The sequence below is a fragment of the Camelus ferus genome, chromosome 10 (genome assembly GCF_009834535.1).
Source record: "Camelus ferus isolate YT-003-E chromosome 10, BCGSAC_Cfer_1.0, whole genome shotgun sequence".
NCBI classification, from domain to species: Eukaryota; Metazoa; Chordata; class Mammalia; order Artiodactyla; family Camelidae; genus Camelus; species Camelus ferus.
In genome coordinates this window covers 35438120-35456422 of record NC_045705.1, presented here as the reverse complement: position 1 = coordinate 35456422, position 18303 = coordinate 35438120, and the positions used below count along the sequence as shown (strand labels likewise).

Here is an 18303-nt window from a genome sequence, read left to right as displayed (position 1 = left end):
TGGGGACGTCACTGCCTTCCTTAAATTGCCTCTTTTGAAGACTTGAGCTAAATGGATGTAACGTGCCTAGCTTCGTGCCTAAGTCATACTGAGTCTGCGCTGGTCAGAGCCGCGCTGGGATGCAGGCACCTGGCAGACACACAGGTTTGTATAGTGAGTGCTCCCTCTGGATGCTCTGTGCCAGGCAGGACTGGGTGCATGTGGCTTGCACACAGACCCACGGCCTGGAAACTGCATCCCTCTGGCCTCACGCACAGCTGCGCCAGTCAGCCACTTTGTGTGTTTCTCTACTCTCCCCTTCATCGATGCATGACTCATTGCTTCATTCATGTCTCCATGTGTGTGTAGAAACCTAGGCAAGCAGCCCTTCCTAGGGACATTGCAGGACAACCTCATTGAGATGGACATTCTCAGCGCCTCCCGCCATGATGGGGCTTACAGTGACGGGTAGGTGACATCCCCATGCTCCTCCTCTCTGTGTGTGCTCTCCCTGTGGCACCTGCACTTGCATGCAGACCCTGAGACCTTTCCCTGGGATCTCCTGGGGAATGTGATGAGGCCATGTTGCATGCCCATCCACGAGTCCATGTTCAACTCACAAGAGATTATCCTTGGAATACCCTGTCCCGCAGCATATTAACAGCAGTCTTGTTAATATGACACTTCTGGCATCTCATTGGCTGCCTCTGCCATTCTGAAAGCCATCTCATGTAGCAGTTTTTTGCAACACAGGCCCTGTGTTTTATGTATGCTGTGGCCTGCGGTATCTCACACTCCAGCAGGGTACAAGATTGCCTTAAGACTTACCTTTTATCTTAAGATTTTGGGGGCATGCCATGCGTGCAGCCAGTGCCCCCTGTTTCCCAGGCTGTGTCCCAGTCCTCCCATGGCCGTGGTTAAAGCCAGCCTGTGGAGGATTTCCTGACACCTAGTTTGGCCATAACCATGTGCTTTGACCTTGCCTTGCTGCCCTCGAGACTGTAGTGGTCTGTAGGTAGCAATCGGCTGTCTGTCCACCCATATGGCTTTTACCAGGGATCTGGAAGGCAGCAGACTGGCTTCTGAGCAGAGTGCTTTGAAGGCCTTTGCTGCTGTTGGCTGGGTAACAGCCACAAGGGGACTCTGGACCGTGGCAGAACTTAGTGGTGGTTTCTTGGTTTCCACCCCTACCAAAGCCTCCTTTTAAAAGCGTGGTATTCCACTCCTCTACCAAGTATGAAGGCAAAGTACATATTGGAGAGAGAAGAAAAATGTTAGGTTCCTTAATCTCCAGGAGGCAGAACAGGATTTTAGACACTTTCCAAGTTACTGCAATAGTTTTAGAAAACGTCTAGTTTATTCCTTATGAAACAGTATCCCAGCCCCATCCCTTCCCAGGAAAAGGATCTCAACACCCAGCCTTCTGTCCAGTTGGTAACACTTTCTGCCTTGACTTGGGTGGTTTCCCCAGGGGGAGGGCTGTCCCATCCATGTTTCCTGGAAACATGTCTTCGTGTGCCCTGTTTTGTGATCTGGTACGTGATTCTCCTTTTTCCTGTCCCTCCGTCTTCTCCGTGATGACTCTCTCTCTCTCCAGGCTCCTCTGCATGCTTCTTCTACTGCTGCCTCCACCCTCCAGGTCCATGTGGGCTCCGGGATTGGCAGACCCTGACACCCTCTGGCTTCTCTCCACCCGCAGGCACTTCCTCTTCAAGCCAGGAGGCACCTCCCCGCTCTTCTGCACCACGTCACCGGGGTACCCTCTGACGTCCAGCACCGTGTACTCACCTCCGCCCCGGCCTCTGCCCCGCAGCACCTTCTCCCGACCAGCCTTCAACCTCAAGAAGCCCTCCAAGTACTGTAACTGGAAGTGCGCGGCCCTGAGCGCCATTGTCATCTCAGCCACGCTGGTCATCCTGCTGGCGTACTTTGTGGGTAAGCACCTCCCCGCCCCGGCTCCCCTTGGCTCCCCTTTGGTCCAGAGGGCAGTGCCAACACCCCCGCAGGCATGCAGGCACTCTGCCAGCGTGACAGTCAGGGCTTGCGGGTGAGCCATGCGGCCCTGGCACGCTGGACTGGCCTGCACCCCCCAAACTGTCAGGGTCATTGCTCGGGGCCCTCTCCTCCACTCTGCACACATCCCGGGACAGAAGCTTAGCATCAGCTCTCTCATGTGGTGGAGGCCTGGCCTGAGGCATAAGCTCTCACTAGGACTGGCTTTTGAGGTGGTGGTCTATGATGTGAGCGTCATCAGTTGGAGTCACTACAAATGAAATGACAAGTGGGGAGGCTGGACAGCAGACTGGCTTCTCCTGTTGGTGCCATGTCACTGCAGCAGGGAGCAGGAAGGAGGTGGGTTCCCCTGAGATTGGAGGGAAACTGCCAAAGGTTGGACTGTGCCAACTTCAAGCCAGAAAAGCATATCTGAAGGGGAGCGTCTGACAAGGTGGTCTGAGGGTACTGTGGGAGCCGAGGTCCAGTGTTGAACCATGGTCAGGGAGGGTCCCAGTGAGCCATGAGAGCTGGCTGAGGGAGCGCAGAGACCCGGAGCAGCACTGGCTGGCCTCCCTACCCGTCCCCAGGGCACCTCATGATGTAGGAAACTCCTCCCCGCCCACTGCCTTGCCTGCGATGCCTCCTACTGTGCACTCTTTAGATTGATTTGCACCACAGTCTGGTTTCCTCCTTTGGACCCCTCCCTTTGGTCTTTGGTCTGCTCCCAAGGAAGATACTAATCTGACAATATCTGGGGACATTGTGTAACATCTGCTGCCTCTCTGCTAATCTGCCTGTTAGAAAAGGCACTAGGGTGGGGGGATTGGCCTAACCCTTTGTTCTTTCCAACCTTCAAATTCTATAATTCTAAGATTTAAGGTAGGTCAGACCAGCTTGAGAAGGCTTCAAACGCATGCTAAGGAATTCTGAGATAATTCTATAAGCAGAGGGGGCCTTTTAGTCTAAGCCCAAAATTAGAAAGAGAACTAACTGGCAGAGGCCAAAGGAAGACAGAGTACTGCCATTGTGAAAAAGGACTCTGTGACAAATAAAGTCACTGTGGGCGGAAGAGGACTGTTGAGAGGCAGTAAGAGCTGTCACTAGGAATGATTAATAGAGCATGGCTCCCACTTGTTTGGGATGTGGAAAAGAGATTCAAGCCTGGGTGGGGGTTTGAGTGATGTCAGCTGTAAGGTCCCTTCCCTCTCAAGACCTCTGAATTTTATAAAAACAGGTAATCAGGAAGATGATAGTCCTGCAAACAAGGAGGTCTCCTTAAACATCTCGAGCTATAATAAGCCTCGACTGATATCCAGGTCACTTTTCCCCTTGTGAAGACTGACTTAGAGAATTTCATGGCTTCAAGGTCAGGTTGGCACACAAGTTTCGTCTCTTCTTCTGTCTGATTGATTAGCCGTTGCTGCCTAGAAAGCTGTGTTGAGGAGGATCCCAGGCTATATTCAGACTCAATGGAAAAGAGTCTCTGTGATTGATTACTGATGTCTGTTGTGGCCACAGGAGTGGAGAATATTGATGACATACCAGGTATTTTCCATCCCTGCTCTGGGTCACTGGGTAAAAGGAACAGCGCAACTGGGGGAGGTCAGTACCCACTCAGGCTCTGAGAGAGGTTCATGACTGATGTAAACTGGGTTGTGCAGTTCCAAGCACTGTCACCCTGCACGAACATTTCTTCCTGGCACCACCAGCACTGTATCCCCACCAACCACTAGCATAGCTCTTGGTTTTGACTGACATTATATTTCATGGGTGAGTAGACTTGAGCAAGCAGTGTCACTGTTCATCAAGAGTCAAGTAGTTCGCTATATATAGATATCAACTTGGTTTGCACTGAAATCTTAAGGTTTATACTATGTACTGTTACCTAGTTCAGAAAGAAAGAATCAATATGTGATTAAATAAACTCTCGTCTGTTTTCCATCTCATGGTTTTATTCCTTTCCTGCTTAGTAAGAATACCTGATCCATCATCAGCTATCTAAAGATACAGGCTACTGTGTGAGGTAGTGAGTTCCCTGTCTAGGAAGGGTGCAAATACTGCTTAATGACCACGTAGCAAAAATTAAATTCTTTCATTGATTAGGGGTTTTCACTGGATGACCTTTAATCTCCCTTCCAACATTGGTAGTCTGTGAATCTATGATTTTGTGAATTTCATTTTTCTTTCAGCAAACCAAGCAGGGTACCTTCTCTGAGTTGGGTACTATGCCAGGTGCTCGGGCTGACACCACTCTTGAGGCACTGTTAGCTGAGAAGCAGTGATGGATACAGTATGATGATACAGTTCTGTTAGCAGTGACTGAGGCGGCTCGGGGGCTACAGGAACACCCCACCCCAACCAGGAGGATTGGAGGAGGCTTCCTGTGGAAGGTGATGTTTTAGCTGAATCTTCAAGTCATAGTTAGCCAGAAGTAGACTTGAAGGAAAGGTATTTCAAACCAAGGGAAGTTCCAGAGTCTTGAAGGAGGAGGATGTGGGGGCAAAGATGTTTTTTGTGGTTGAAGCAGTTGACGAGTATGAGGGGCACAGCTGGGGCTAATGTGGGAGAGTTTGGTCAGATTATGCAAATCACTGTGGAGGCCAAGTTAAGGACCTTATTGGATGGGCAACAGGGAGCCATTGAAGGGCTTTCAGCAGTGGCAGGACATAGTCAGATTTTTAACTTAGAAAGATAGGGGTAGAAGAAGGAAGGACAGGCCCTGCTGCATAAATGAGTCAGGAGAAGCTGAGGGCTTCAGCTAAGGTGACAAGGTAGGCAGAGAGGAGGAGGGTAGATGTGAAGTTGATTTGGGAGAATTGGTGTTGCTAGGAAGTAGTACATTGATAATGTGTCCTTGCCAATAATAAATGCATCCTTCTGACAAAACCCAATCTATATAGAAACCTTCAAACGGGAGTCCATATCCAGGGTCTTCCCTTTGTTACCTGGAGACTCAGCAAGGTGCTGGGGCAGAGCTTACACCTGCCTGGGGGCCTGGATTCCATTCCCAGCTCCGCCACTGAGTAGCTGTTTGCCCTTGGGCAGCTCGCTTCTCTGAGTCCTGATTTCTGGTCTAGAACACAGGCACAACCCATCACCTCAGACGGATGCTTGTGAGGCTGGAGTAGCAGTCAGCCAAAGTAGCGAACAGTAGCCTACCTGTTCCCAAGGGCTGGGGGTGGCAGCCTTGTGCTGGCTGTCCTCCAGCTGCTGGGGGCACGGGATGAGCTCTGATTGCTTGGTCATAATCACAGACGAGGATGACTAACTTGTAAGGAACCATCAATTATTAAAAATCAAATTAATTGTCTCTGCTGAGCACAAATATCCTTAACAAAGACTTTGCTGGCAGACCAACTTGATCTCATCAACAGGCAAAAGCAGAGATATTTAATTAGATTTTTGATGAAAAATTGTGTTTAATTTCAAGTATAATCAATTATTAATTACTGTAATGAGCGAGTCTGACTGGGTTTACTAATTAACTCATTTAAAAATTATGAATAACCTTTTCATTTGTAATTATTTGCTGCATTCTATCGAGTTCCAGATAAGAATTGCATCAGCTCACCAGCAGAGGGGGAGTGGAAAACAGAGGGAGGGGAAGAATTCTTCTTTCTCTGGGGTCTGCTCAGGGCTGCCACGTCTGGGTGGAACTCCAACAGATCCACTTGACGTTCTGTTTCTTAGTTGGAAAGTTTATTGGGAAACAAGCAACCAGTGACCTTTCGTTTGCAGAGATGTTTGCAGTTATTTTCATGGGAAGATAGAGAAATTGGAGTCAGCACTTATCACCCACAAAGGCCATAGGGCCTGAGGGCTTGCCTTTGGACCGTCTCCTCCCCCCTTTAGGGGTGTTACTGGCTGCTCTGGCCTGGGCTGGGGATGTAGGGAGGACCCTTGCTGAGCCTGGGGCCTTTCCTCAGAGAGAAAATGTATATTTTTGTCTCCAAAGGATAGCCATTCAGAGAGGCTGCCCTTTGCGGGTGAGCGCTTTGCCTTAGTCACCCGTTTTCCCTTCGTTGAAGATTTTCAGGTCCTTTTAGTCTCCGTTTGAACACTGTCTCTTCTTCTCTGAAGACAAGAAATCTCCTGTTCGCAAAACAAAACGGGGAGGGAATGATACGAGGGGAAGGTGAGTTGTAAGTCAAACCGTGCGACTTGTACAGCCATGGCAATGATGCTTTATTTGATAGCGTTTAATTGTTTTCAAAACATTTTCACCCAAAAAAAGCAGTGTGGTTTCTAGCAGTGAAAATAACAGGGGTCACTTTTTATCATCCATAATCAGAGCAGTTAGCTTTGTGTGCCATCCCTGTTCTCCTGACTGTTCTAAGCACTTTGCTTGTGTTTGCTCGTTGAAATCTCCCAGCAACCCTATGCGTTATTATCCCCAACTTACAGATGAGGACATGGAGACCCAGTGAGCTTAAGTAACTTACCCACTGATGATGTAGGCTCAGGAGACCCCATCCAGGCCCGGGCTCTGTCCCTTGCTGGCTGTGTAAACTTAAGCAAGTACCACTTCTCTGAACCTCAGTTTCCACTTTCCTTATGGCTCTTACAGTGGATTTGGCTGGAATGATTAAGCCTATTTTACAGGAGAGAAAACTGAGGGTAAGATCATGGTTGAGACAATGGGTTATGAAATTAGGCTGCCTGCTTTCAAATCTCAGCTCTGCTAATTACAAGCTTTCTGACCTTAGGCAAGTCTGTTTAACCACTCTCAGCCTCAGTTTACCCATCTATAAAATGAGGATAATGATAGTGGCCACTTCACAGGGTTGTTGTGAAATTCCAGTAAGATAATTTGCATAAAGCACGTAACCCCCTGCCTGGCAGAGTTAGTGCTCAATAAAGGTTAGAGACAGTTACGATTACTAATAGTACTATTAGTACTATAAGACCACATGGAAGAGAGGATTAGTGAGTCTTGAGTGAGAACATGGACCAGCCTTGTCTCCCTGCAGCCTGCGGGCTTCCCAGCTGTGTTAGTCATAAGGGCAGCTGACAGAACAACCAGGGGGACCTGTCAGAAAACATGTGTAGGGATGTCTCCCTGTTTCAGGGGAGCAGCTGCGAGAAGAATCATTACCCAAAAAGCACCTCACATCATTTCTTTAACTAGGACAAAAGTTGGTTTTTGCTTCACTACCAGTTGCCTTTATCCAGATAAAACTGACAGCTTCCCTCATGTTCTGAATCCCTGTGTAAAAAGCAGACACCGAGTAGCGCAGGAGAGCTGTGGATCGTATCCAGAGGACTCTTCAAGCACCTGTCTAGCCAGATAGGCCTTTGGAATAGGAAACAAAAAAAAGACTTATTAACAATACAAAAGCCGAGAAGAACTTGACGTTAAATAGAGGCCCTAGAGTGTCCTGGGATGCGGTGTCTTTCATCGTCAGGTCTGGGGCCACCCTAAGGCGCAGGGGTGTCCTCCAGTGTGATTTCTCTAAGGCAGTGTGATGTTCTGATCAGCAGGATTCAGTGGAAATCCAGCTATGTGGCCCCTTTTAGCTTTGGTTTCCTCATCTGCAAAGTGGGAAGAATAATAGTGCTTCCTTCCTGAGGCTGTTATGTAGGTTAAATGAGATGATGCTGAAGAAACTCAGAGCACCTGACAAAGGAGGAGTCCCTGCTGGTGGCCCTGCAGATGGCTGTTGCCCACCCCTGGACTCAGTTATCTCAGTCCAGGGTGGGGTGAGAGCAGATCTTCTTAGGTCCTTCCCAGTCTATAGATCGCTGCCCATCAGAAATTGAACCGAGACGTGGAGGATGGAGTCCCAGGTGTGGGCTGCAGCAGCGTCTGGGTACCTGCAGGGGAGCCTTCCAATGCACTCCGTGGCAATGAGGGACTCTTTTTTTTTAAAATTAGGTTGTATTTTTTCACCTCCACCAGCAGCTGATTATAGACCGGGGGGAAAAAATCAAAACCCTTGCTTGAAGTGGTGATAGTTAAATTTATAGGTGGGAATGTTGCTAAGCGCAATTGCTGCTTTTCAAAAGGCAGCTTTCAGAGAGCGTTGCTTGTTGGAATACTATTACAGTTTGTGGTCTGGAAGAGCCTGGGTCATCCAGTTCTTGAAGGCATCTGGGCAGTTCTGACACAGGTGGACTTGCCAGACTGTGCAGGCGCTCTCAAGATCCCTGATATCTGACCACACACTCACGACTTCAGCAGGGCAGCAGTCCAGGCAGAAGGGATCTTAGTCAGCCCCCCTCTTTAGGGGCTGGTATCCTATCTCCTAGTGTCTTCTTCTCTGCTGCATACTCAGTCCCTAACACGAAGCCTGGCACGAGGCAGCTGTGCTCAGTAAGACATGGTTGAGTAAAAACCTTGCAAGATGGTAAAATCTGCTGAGGGTTTTCTAGGCAGAATCGTGTGGGCATAAGTCTGGTGGCAGAAATGTGCATTTCATGTTCTGGGGCTCAGGTACAGGTGAAATGGATGTGAAATGAGTAGAGAAAGGATTAGAAATAGAGGCTGGGGTGATTGTGACCCCTCCTTCTCCACAATTATCCCCTTCTGGTTCAGCTCATGCGGTATCAGGATCTCAGATGCCATTTGCTTCCTCAGCACAGGCCGGTTGCACTCTGGGCCTGGGTGTTATTCGTGAGCAATAAGGCTCATTTTCTCTCCTTTCTCTTCAACTTCACATCAGGCCTTTTGGACAGAAGCCATAGATTGAGCTTTATAGCCCCAAGAATGGGAAACGGAGATGATTGAACTTGATCTCTTAGGAGGAGAAAAAAGTGATAAAGATACAGGATCCTGTATTAAAGCCTCTCTCTCCAAGATTGATTCCTTCATGTTGCTCTGTGGGAATTGCTAATAGCAGGATATATATAGATTGTTCTCTTTATGACAGACCCCAGACAAATATCCTTCAAACCCCTCCCCCCAAAAGGACTTAAGGAGACCTGCCTGGCTCTCTGCAGTTTTCTGAAACACCGCTGTGTGGAGGAGGGGGCAGACTTGCTCTGTGGGGCTGCAGAGGGCAGGACCAGGCCGTCCTGGTGAAACTGATGGAAAGGCCGCTTCAGGCTCTGTGGGAGGAGACTTCTCTCACAAGAGAGCTGCCTGTTAGGAGCGGGCTTCTCGTGTCTGCAGTGAGAGGAGTGACTCCGACGTGCCCGACTCTAGAGACCGGTGGGTCTTGTCTGTATCGTCTTTCTGTCATTACTATCTGTGCCACCCACACAGGACTTAATCTCCTTTAGATGAGTTTCCAGACCTCTAAAATAGGAGTAAATAAAGACTAGCTGAAATGATTAAGTCCTTCAACAGTCTTCAGCTCAGCGTGAAAGGAAGCTGTCCACCTTGCAGACCTCACTCCCCACCTCCCATCTCCACCCATCAGTGGAGCCCAGCCAGGAGCTGGAGCCCAGGGGAACCCGTTGATCCAGACACTATGAATCCGCCTCCCAGGGCACAGAGCAGAGTAGAGGATAGGGTGGGCCTGGAGGGCAAGTGGAAGGCATCAGTGTCCCCACTTGTCACAATTCTTGTGCTAGCAGTCTTCAGAACTCTGACTGTCCTCCTAGGGATCAAGACTAGGGTTGAGAGCCCCACCATACTGAGGCCTGTCTCCCTTACCTGTCTGCCCACTCAGCCACCATTCCCTGACCACTGGTATTTAGAGTCAGATTTATCAAGATACAACTTACATACAAAAAATCGACACTTTTTAGGTGTACCATTCCATGAATTCTGACAAATGGATAGAGTTGTGTGAGCATCACTACAGTCAAAGCCAAAACATTTCTGTCCCCCCAAAAGTTCCCCTTTTGTAGTCAATCCTTGCTCCTCGTCCTCAACCTTTGGCAACCATGCATCTGTTCCCTGTCTTGGTTGTTTTAGGTACTGTTTCTGAGACATGTAGTGAAGAAGTGATTTATTCACTGGATTCGAAATCAGGTGTTACCAACGATAACTTTCAAACTCGAAGACATCAAAGTGTTGTTGAGAAAATTTTAAGATGTAATTTAGAATTCAAGATATGAGGGCAAACAGGTGAAACGCCCTAGGGTTCTCTGTGGGTTACACTTGACCTTCTTGAGGGACCGCAGCCAAAGCCTGCATGTCCTCAGCATGGATGCACAAGTGTGTGTTCTTCTGCCTTTTCCATGGACATCTTTTCATACACGTGTTTTTAAGTATCAACACAAAACTCTCATCCTTGTCAAGGTACATAGCTCTATCATGTTGGTGCCATTGTTCTATCCTTGTATTCCTCCGTTTCATAACTGTTTGCTATTATAAATAGCACTTCTGTGAACACCTGTGTGCCTCCTTCTCTGTTTCCTTCTTTCACGTACTTTGGGGAGAGTGTGTTCCCCTGAGCAAGATTTCTGGGTCACAAGGTGTAGGCAGTTTCAAGCTCTGCTTACTCACTGCAGGGGCTCCTCAGAAGGATAGAACCGAATCTCTGGCTCCCCAGGTCAGGTCCAGGTTCCCCACAGCCCTGCCAGCATCTGACCTTGGGTCGGCTTTTGAGGAGTGAGGGCAGGGCAGGTTACAGGTGGCCTCGAGACCCAGCGAGGTAAAGGATCTTCATTCCTGGGGGGAAACGCCCACCTTCTCCCAGTCAGTTCCTTCTCCAGAGCCAAGCTCACATGGCCCTGCCTTGGTGAAGCTCCTCTGCCCCCGCTCACACTAAGCCAGGAACCCAGTTATATGCTCGTATGGTGCTCAGGGATCTCACCACCATTGCCACTGAGGGACCGTGTCTAGGACTGGCTTGGCTCTGTCTCCACTGCTAGACTGTAAGCTCTGTGGGGGCAGAAACAACTTCTGTCTTGCTCAGTGCTGTAGCCACAGCTTCTTATTCTGGGGTGCGGTATGATGTAGTGTGTTAAGCAAAAGTTTGTCTAAGGAGAGAAAGGAGGGGAGGCTGCCAGGACCAGAACCTAACCGATGCTGCCAGGCATGGAGTGGAGGGCATAGAGGCTCAGGTCCTTACAGGGAACAAAGACCAGAAGTCTAGAAGCAGAGGGATCATGTGAGAGGGAAAAATGGTTCCTGGAAACTAAGGCGGGGTGGGGAACCAGAGGCGGCTGCTGAAGTGTGTTTGGCGTGGGGCAAAGACCTGGCATTGGACCCTCATCTGTTCCTTATGCCTGTGAAACTTCAAGCAAGAACCTTGCTCTAAGCCTCAGTTTCCCACTCTGTGGATGCAGGTAATAGGCTGTCATGGGGATGCAATGCCCATTGGGCACCTAGTTCTTACTAATAAGAGCCACTAGTGAATGAAATCTGTCTTCCCTTCCCCCTGGCAAAAGCAACGTGTTAAATTTGAGGGCCAAGCAGTCCTGAGTTTGGAAATGTCTCAAAACAGACAGGACCGGAGTTTATGTTTATATTCATTTTTCATAACAGCAGCAGGATATACAGAGACAGCACCCTCTCCCAGGACTCGGAGGGGTTCAAGGCCCCCAAGGAGGCAGTATAGCCATCACCCATCAAGGAGCAGCCGCAGCTGTGTGTTTGGGTTCTCCTTCCACAATGGCAGCCCAGGAGTATGGGAAAGGAATCAATTTTACAGATTTTTAGCATCCTTGGAAAGAACTTGTCCCCAGGTCCTTGTTTTTATTCTGGACTAATTACTGTGAAACAACATAATTTAATTGCACTTAGATGCAGAGAGAAAGCGAGGAACAGTCTCCCTGATGGCTGTCCTTTCACTGTGTTAAGTACCTAGTTGTGGAGAGGAAGGAGGTCTGTACAGTCAGGGCTGTGCTTAGGGCTGCAGGCTGGGGACAGAGGTGAGGAAGCCCAGCCAGGCAGCTCGTCATTGCAGGGAAGAAGAGAGGGAGGGGAGGGAAAGGGAGAGGAGGAGAGATGGCGGTAAAATGCACAGTGTCTTTTCCTTCTCTCAGTCAAACAACAAAACCACCACTAAACGGCTTCATCTTTCTAAAGACAGCAGTACAGTCTAATAGCAAAAGCATAGACTTTGCATCACAGCTCCGCTCACACAAGTTTTTCCATCTCTCTGCATCTTGGTTTCCTCATTGATAACATGTCAATTAATGTCCAAGATGTGTTTTGAGCCTTAAGTGATGGAACATCTGCAAAGGGTCTAGTCTGCTGGGTGGTCCCTGGTGGGTGTTGAATAAATGCAGTGTTCACCCCTCTGGGCAGCTGGATCACCCAGAGATTTTAAACCCTCTCAGATTCAGCACCAAGAGCCATATCTAGATGCAGGGATTTCAGGTAATCTGGGATTTAGTAGAGGGTGCTTCCCCAAGCTCAGGTCTGAGACTGGGGAACACCCACGGAGCCTGTGTGCTGGGTTGAGTCCTTGGCTGCGGGGACAGACAAAGCCAGAGGAACTAGCATCACTGCTTTGAGTCAGCCCTGGTTTCGTGGAGAGCCAGATGTGTACGGAGCTGGAGGCAATACTAGACAGATGATAAAAGCGTGTTCCTGGGGTTTGAACTTTATCCCTGTGGGAGTGCGAAGGAGAGAACAATTCATTCTAACCAGGAAGATCAGATAAAATTTCCCCTAGGCATTGAGACTTGTAAATCAAGTAAGATATTGAAAGAGAAGCTAGGAATGGCTTTCTGGAAGATGGAACAGTCTAAACAAAGGCAAAGGACGACAGGTAGAAATGTTGGCTGTTTTTGGCACCTGTATTAGGAGACTGTGCATGAGAATATCTGTTCGTGCATTGGCTCCACAGCAGGCCTCAGCCTCTTACTGTGGAGGCTCTTGAATGGACAACTGCAGAAAATCTCAGTGACTGCTGGAGGACATTGGCTGCCTTCCCCTTAGAATAGAGGCTCCACCGGGCAGATGCATAATAAATCCCTTGCCTTCCCATGAGGCTGTTCAAACCTGTCCACCCTCGCCAGCAGTCTTGGCACTGTTTGGGATTATTAACTGCATTTCCTTGTCCTGCAAGCCCCAGATGTGGAAACTGAGGCTCGCAGCAGTTAAATAACTTGTTCCCCCGGAATGACTGTTAAGTAGTTGGGCTGGCCTAGAAACCAGATTTTCTGAGTCCAAGTCCTGATTGGTGTTCCCTGTACCGACCAGGCTGGCTCAGTGCCCTCCTCTGCTGTCCTCCTCTGCTGTCCTCCTCTGCTGCTGTGCTCCATCCCTGAGGCTCAGAGGAAGCAAGGGGGCTCTGCCATCCTGTCTGGGCTTTCCTCTGCCCCTGCTCCCAGCTTCCCTCCCGTGACCTAACCCGATGTGACAGAGGTGGCAGCTCACCACGTGCCAGGCATGTTCTGAGTGTTAACGTGTATTTCTCATGTAATGTTCTCATCAGTCTTACCTATCCAACAAGTATTTGTCAAGTACCAAGTATGTGCTAGGTAGCATTCAATTTTTCTTTCCATTTCAGAGATGAGAAACTGAGGAGATTGTCAGTTGTCCAAGGCGACATCACCAGCGAGTGTGAGAGCCAGGATTTGCCCCCAGAGCCTGCCTGCCTCTCACAGCTCAACAATTCCCATAGCTGGAGGGGGGCCGGGGTGGGGCTGGGATAGTTCGCCTGATCGGAGCTGCTGAGAGGATGCAGGGAGCTCTTTATTAAAGAGGGAAACCATCGTACTTTCTTACGGAAAAAAAAAAAAAAGAACATCCACCTGCCCTATACTATGCCCTGTGCCAGAATTGCTATGTACCTGTGGCAGCAAGTGGAACTGTGGTTTGCACCCAAAGTGTTCAGGTTTGGAGAGCACAGGAGGCCCAGCTGACACCAGGGGACCTTGACACACATCCCTCATTGAGCACTACTAGCCCCTCCTATTATCTGATTCTGCTGTTATCCAGGATTCACGTGGCATTAGATTGTCACCAGCATAACATTTCATTTTGGAGGAAGCCTTTCCTGCTGGTGTATGGCAGACAGCTGGATTTATCATGCCTTTGAGCCTGGAGTTAGATTTTGTTCACGGCCTCCAGTGGGGGAAGAGAAAAAAATGCCAGGATCGTTAATTGTGTCGTGGCCGGCATTTTATCATGTTGTCCTGAATTTTTCCACCCAGGCCTTGCTGTAGAATTCTACAGCAAGACAGACTCACTGGACTCCTGTGTGTGTCTCAGGCTGTGAGTCTCTGTGTGTGAGCACGCACATGGCTCCACCCACTATGCGTGCAGAAAGGGTATTTGAGGGGAGATAGAGTGGGGAGTAAGAAAGATGAAAGGAGGATTTCAGGAGAAGTAGCATTTTTCTTTACCTGAAAACTGGAAACTCTTCTTTTGCAACTTGTTGCTTATGTCTTCTAACTTTTTTGTAGAGCATTAAGTCGATTAAACTGTACCATACATTTGCTTAGTTGTGTTGGTCTGGGGCTGTGTTGGAAATTTCATGTATAAATCTTTGCATTAGTTTGTGTATTTAACTTAGGGTGTATTTTTCTTTCAATGATTAACTTTTAAGCAATGTAATAATAATGCCTTATATTTTCAATACATTTTAGAAAGAATTTTTCTTAAATGTAATCCTTACAAGACCCCAGGAGAGGGTTTTATATTATTTCCATTTCTACAGATGAAAAACCTGAGGGTCAGAGTGGTTAAATGACTTATCTGCAGATGCGTAGCTGGTAAGGGTCAGAACTGGGAGCCTGACTGTCTCTACAGGTCTGCTCCACTGGATACATAGGTGGACAACAGAGTGCGAAAGGGACAGGAAACGCTGGGCATGTGCTGTCAAGGCAGTGTGCATGGGAGAGGTGCTGAAATAACGGTCAGGAACCAGGGCTGGGGAGGGGAGAGCAGAGCTCATTTTTGCCTGGGGGTTGTGATGGAAACCCTCAAGAGGTGCCATTTGAAGTAGGCCTCAGAGGTTGGGAGAATGACTTTAAAAATAGGGGAGGCAGAGGCTATTCCATGTAGCATCCTTGCATCAGCAAAAGCCTGGAGGCTGGACAGACAGGTGTGTTCAAGGGACAGGAGAAGTCCATACAGATCGAGGCTCCTGAGCAGGGCAAAGTAATGGGGCATGTCAGATACCATGCTCAACCAGCATTTCAAATGCTCAAGTTTCTATCCTCAGGAAGATACCACCAACAAAATTTGAGGTGTAAGGCAAGTCTATATAATAGTGAGACTTCCTTGTTTTATTTTCCATTGTTGTCATTCCCACAGTTCTACATCTGATCAGGAAGGCAGTGTGTATAGTGGTTGGGGACAGATTCAGCGCAGTCTGGATTTGGCTCAGATTGGAAGCGACCCTCTGCCTCTTATTAAATGTATGATCTTGGGCAAGTTGTTGGACCTCTTTGAGCCTTAGTTTCCTCATCTTGCAAATGAGGATAATAATAGTACCTATATCTTTGTGAGGGCTAAGTGACAGTGTGTTTGTCAAGCAGTTAGCACAGTGCTTGGCTCTATTAATGACAGGGGCTGTTGTTAACATCACCAGCGTCATCATCACCATCAATATCCCCATCACCGTGCCTGGACTCTGTGCTGCCTTCAACTTCCTAATCGAAGGGCTGAGCCAAACCAGGGGCCCCTGTATAGTAGAGAACTCATATTTATTGAGGGCCTTGCTCTGCACAAAGCAGGGAGGCAGGAAGATGCGGTGTGATCCCAAAGAGCTAGAAAACACTGGTGGGCAGGAGACTGGGAAGCTGTAGGGGTAAAGGAGGGACATCACACACTGTTCCATGAGAGATGAAAATGCTCCTTCAAAATGCTTCTTATACAGAAATATTATCCCTCGTTACAAATCCGGGTGGTAGGCTCCACGTTAAGCTATCTTCCCTCGTTCCTCCTGCTGAAGTGACTGTTCTAGAGGGAAAAGGGCCTATCCTCATAATATGTACACAAATTAAACCTCCATTTAGAGGTGCAGTAGGGACCACCTCCTAATTCACTTTGATCCTGAGGGGAGGGGGGAATAGTTACATGGTTGATGTGGCCAAAGAAATCAAGAAATGGGCAGGTGCCTCCATGGAGCCCTGTAACAGGACGTTTTCCAGTAGCTATGGAAAAGGTCCCTAGCAACAAGCATCTTCTCCTGCCAGAGCTCCCAAGCAGGAACCAAACCCATGGTTCCTTCGGCCCTGTCCGATGGCTGGTACAGGAAGGAGGGGATGAGGCCTCATATGTGAGTCTGGTCCTTTGCTAAGTTGAGATACCTTTTTATAGAAGTGCTTTAGACAGCCGTGTGAAGAGTCTTGACACTTGGAAGCAAGCACTGCAGAGAAAGGCAACGGAGCCAGCGTTCCGCCCCCTCTCGGAAAATGACGGGCACTTTCCCAGGCTGGCAGGGGCAGGGCTGGCTGCGCACTCTTGCAGAGCACTTGAACAGGCTGGTGCCTCCGGGTATCTGCTCCCTGGCTTCTCAGCAAGGTCTTGGGCAGCGGAGGGACCTTCTACCAGGTTTAAACATTTCCTCTACTAGAGATCACTTCCTGGCCTGTCGCTTTGTCTGCAGGATTTGATCAGAAGCTGCTTGTTATTCTGATCAGTGTGGAAGCCTGTCCTGTGGTCTTGGCAGTGGTCTGAGAAGAGCTCAGGGTCTGGGGTGACCCGCCCTTTGTTTTGGATCTTGGTGCTGCCATGATGAATGGTGCAGTGACACCTTCTTCCGGAGCCTTGGGTTTCTAGAGACACAAAATCAGATAAATGATACCTACTTTGTCACTGTGTTTTGAGGTCATCATCCATAAAACGGGGTTGCTGATACTATCTGCCTTAAAAAGTGGAGAGATTAAGTGACATAATGAATCTGAATCCTCCAGCACTATGTCATGGACATGGTACAGTTTTTAATAAGTGGGAGCTGTTACTGTTTTGATAATAATCCTAATTATTATCAGTCTGTCTGTCTCCTTCCTTTCCTCTTTCTTCACTCTTGTGGGTCAGGTGCTGGGGGATAGAGATGAGAGAAATGATCTCTGTCCTGAAGGGAGGGCCTCTGGTGGCCTGACATCGCCTGTGCCGTGGGCTCATTCCCTTAACTTTAGACTCAATAAGATGACTCCTTTAGTCTGAGAGTGCAGTGCCTGATGGAAGAACAAGCCATGAGGGAGGCTTTCCTGCTCTTACAGGATTTTCTGCTGTGACTTAATGGCAGGGTTATTCAGTGGCGAGAGCTCTGAATCACAGGTCTGGAATGGGCTCAGAGCAGTCCCAGGCTCTGCCCCAAATGCTCTAGTCAGGCCTGAGTCTCATCTGCCCATGGGTGGGGGCAGGTCCCAGTGGCTGTAAGTCCAGCTGTAGCAGCATCCCCCCACCACCAAAACAAAAACTCAGGGACTTCTCGGCTCCCTTAAGAGATCTCCGTACTTCACTTTCTCAGTGAAAACTTGCATATGTAATACAAAGAATGACAATGATGCCAACATAGAAGGCTGCCTTCTGGGAGTACATTTGAGTGAACACCAAGCAGCATGATAAGCTCATAAGATGTAATATGTCCTTTAATCTTTGTAATTCTTTGGAGCAGCCATTATTATTTTTTAAATTTTTTATTGAAGTATAGTTAGTTTGCAATGTTGTGTCAACATAACGTGCACAACATAACGTTTCAGTCATACATGTACATATATTCCTTTTCATATTCTTTTTCGTTGTAGGTTACTATAAGATAATATAGTTTCCTGTGCTATATAGTAGAAACTTATTATTTATCTATTTTATATATAGTAGTGAGTATTTGCAAATCTCAAACTCCCAATTTATCCCTTCCCACCCTCTTTCCTCCCTGGTAACCATGTTTGTTTACTATGTCTGTGAGTCTGTTTCTGTTTTGTAGATAAGTTCATTAGTGTCTTCTTTTTCCTTCCTTTTTAGATTCCACATATGAGTGATATCATATGATATTTTTTATTCTCTTTCTGGCTGACTTCATTTAGAATGGTGATCTCCAGGTCTTTCCATGTTGCTGTAAATGGCATTATTTTATTCTTTTTTATGGATGAGTAGTATTCCAATGTATAAATATATATAAATACTACATCTTCTTTATCCAGTCATCTTTCAATAGACACTTAGGTTGTTTCCATGTCTTAGCTGTTGTATATAGTGCTGGGGCAAGTATTATTATCACTGTTTTATAGATGAGGAGGCTGGGGCTTGAAAGAGTTAAATAGCATGATCCAAGTCACATGACTATAAACAGGAGAACCAGAAAAGGAAGGCAGGGCTGTCTGGCTGCCAAGGCTGCGCTGGTACCCACTCTACTCATGCCTCCCCTTTTCTCGTCCCTGGAACCAGTGCAGTGTTGGGAGTAGGGTGAGGGGAGATCAGATAACCCGTGGAGGTCAGTCCAAGGCAGGGTGGAGGTGGCCAACCCCTAAACTCGTCATGCGCAGAAGCAATCTTAGCAGAGCCCACTGGGTAAAAGGTGCCCAGAAAAG

General features: G+C 48.1%; 1 protein-coding gene across 1 annotated transcript in view; it reads left to right on the top strand.

Moving 5' to 3' along the window:
* The window catches only part of TENM4 (teneurin transmembrane protein 4), a 2614134-nt gene that overhangs the window by 2400728 nt on the left and 195103 nt on the right, over positions 1-18303 (top strand). Inside the window, exons 17-18 of the mRNA XM_032488752.1 lie at positions 349-447; positions 1679-1914. Coding sequence (XP_032344643.1) covers positions 349-447; positions 1679-1914 — 335 coding nt within the window. The remainder of the gene's footprint in view (positions 1-348; positions 448-1678; positions 1915-18303) is intronic.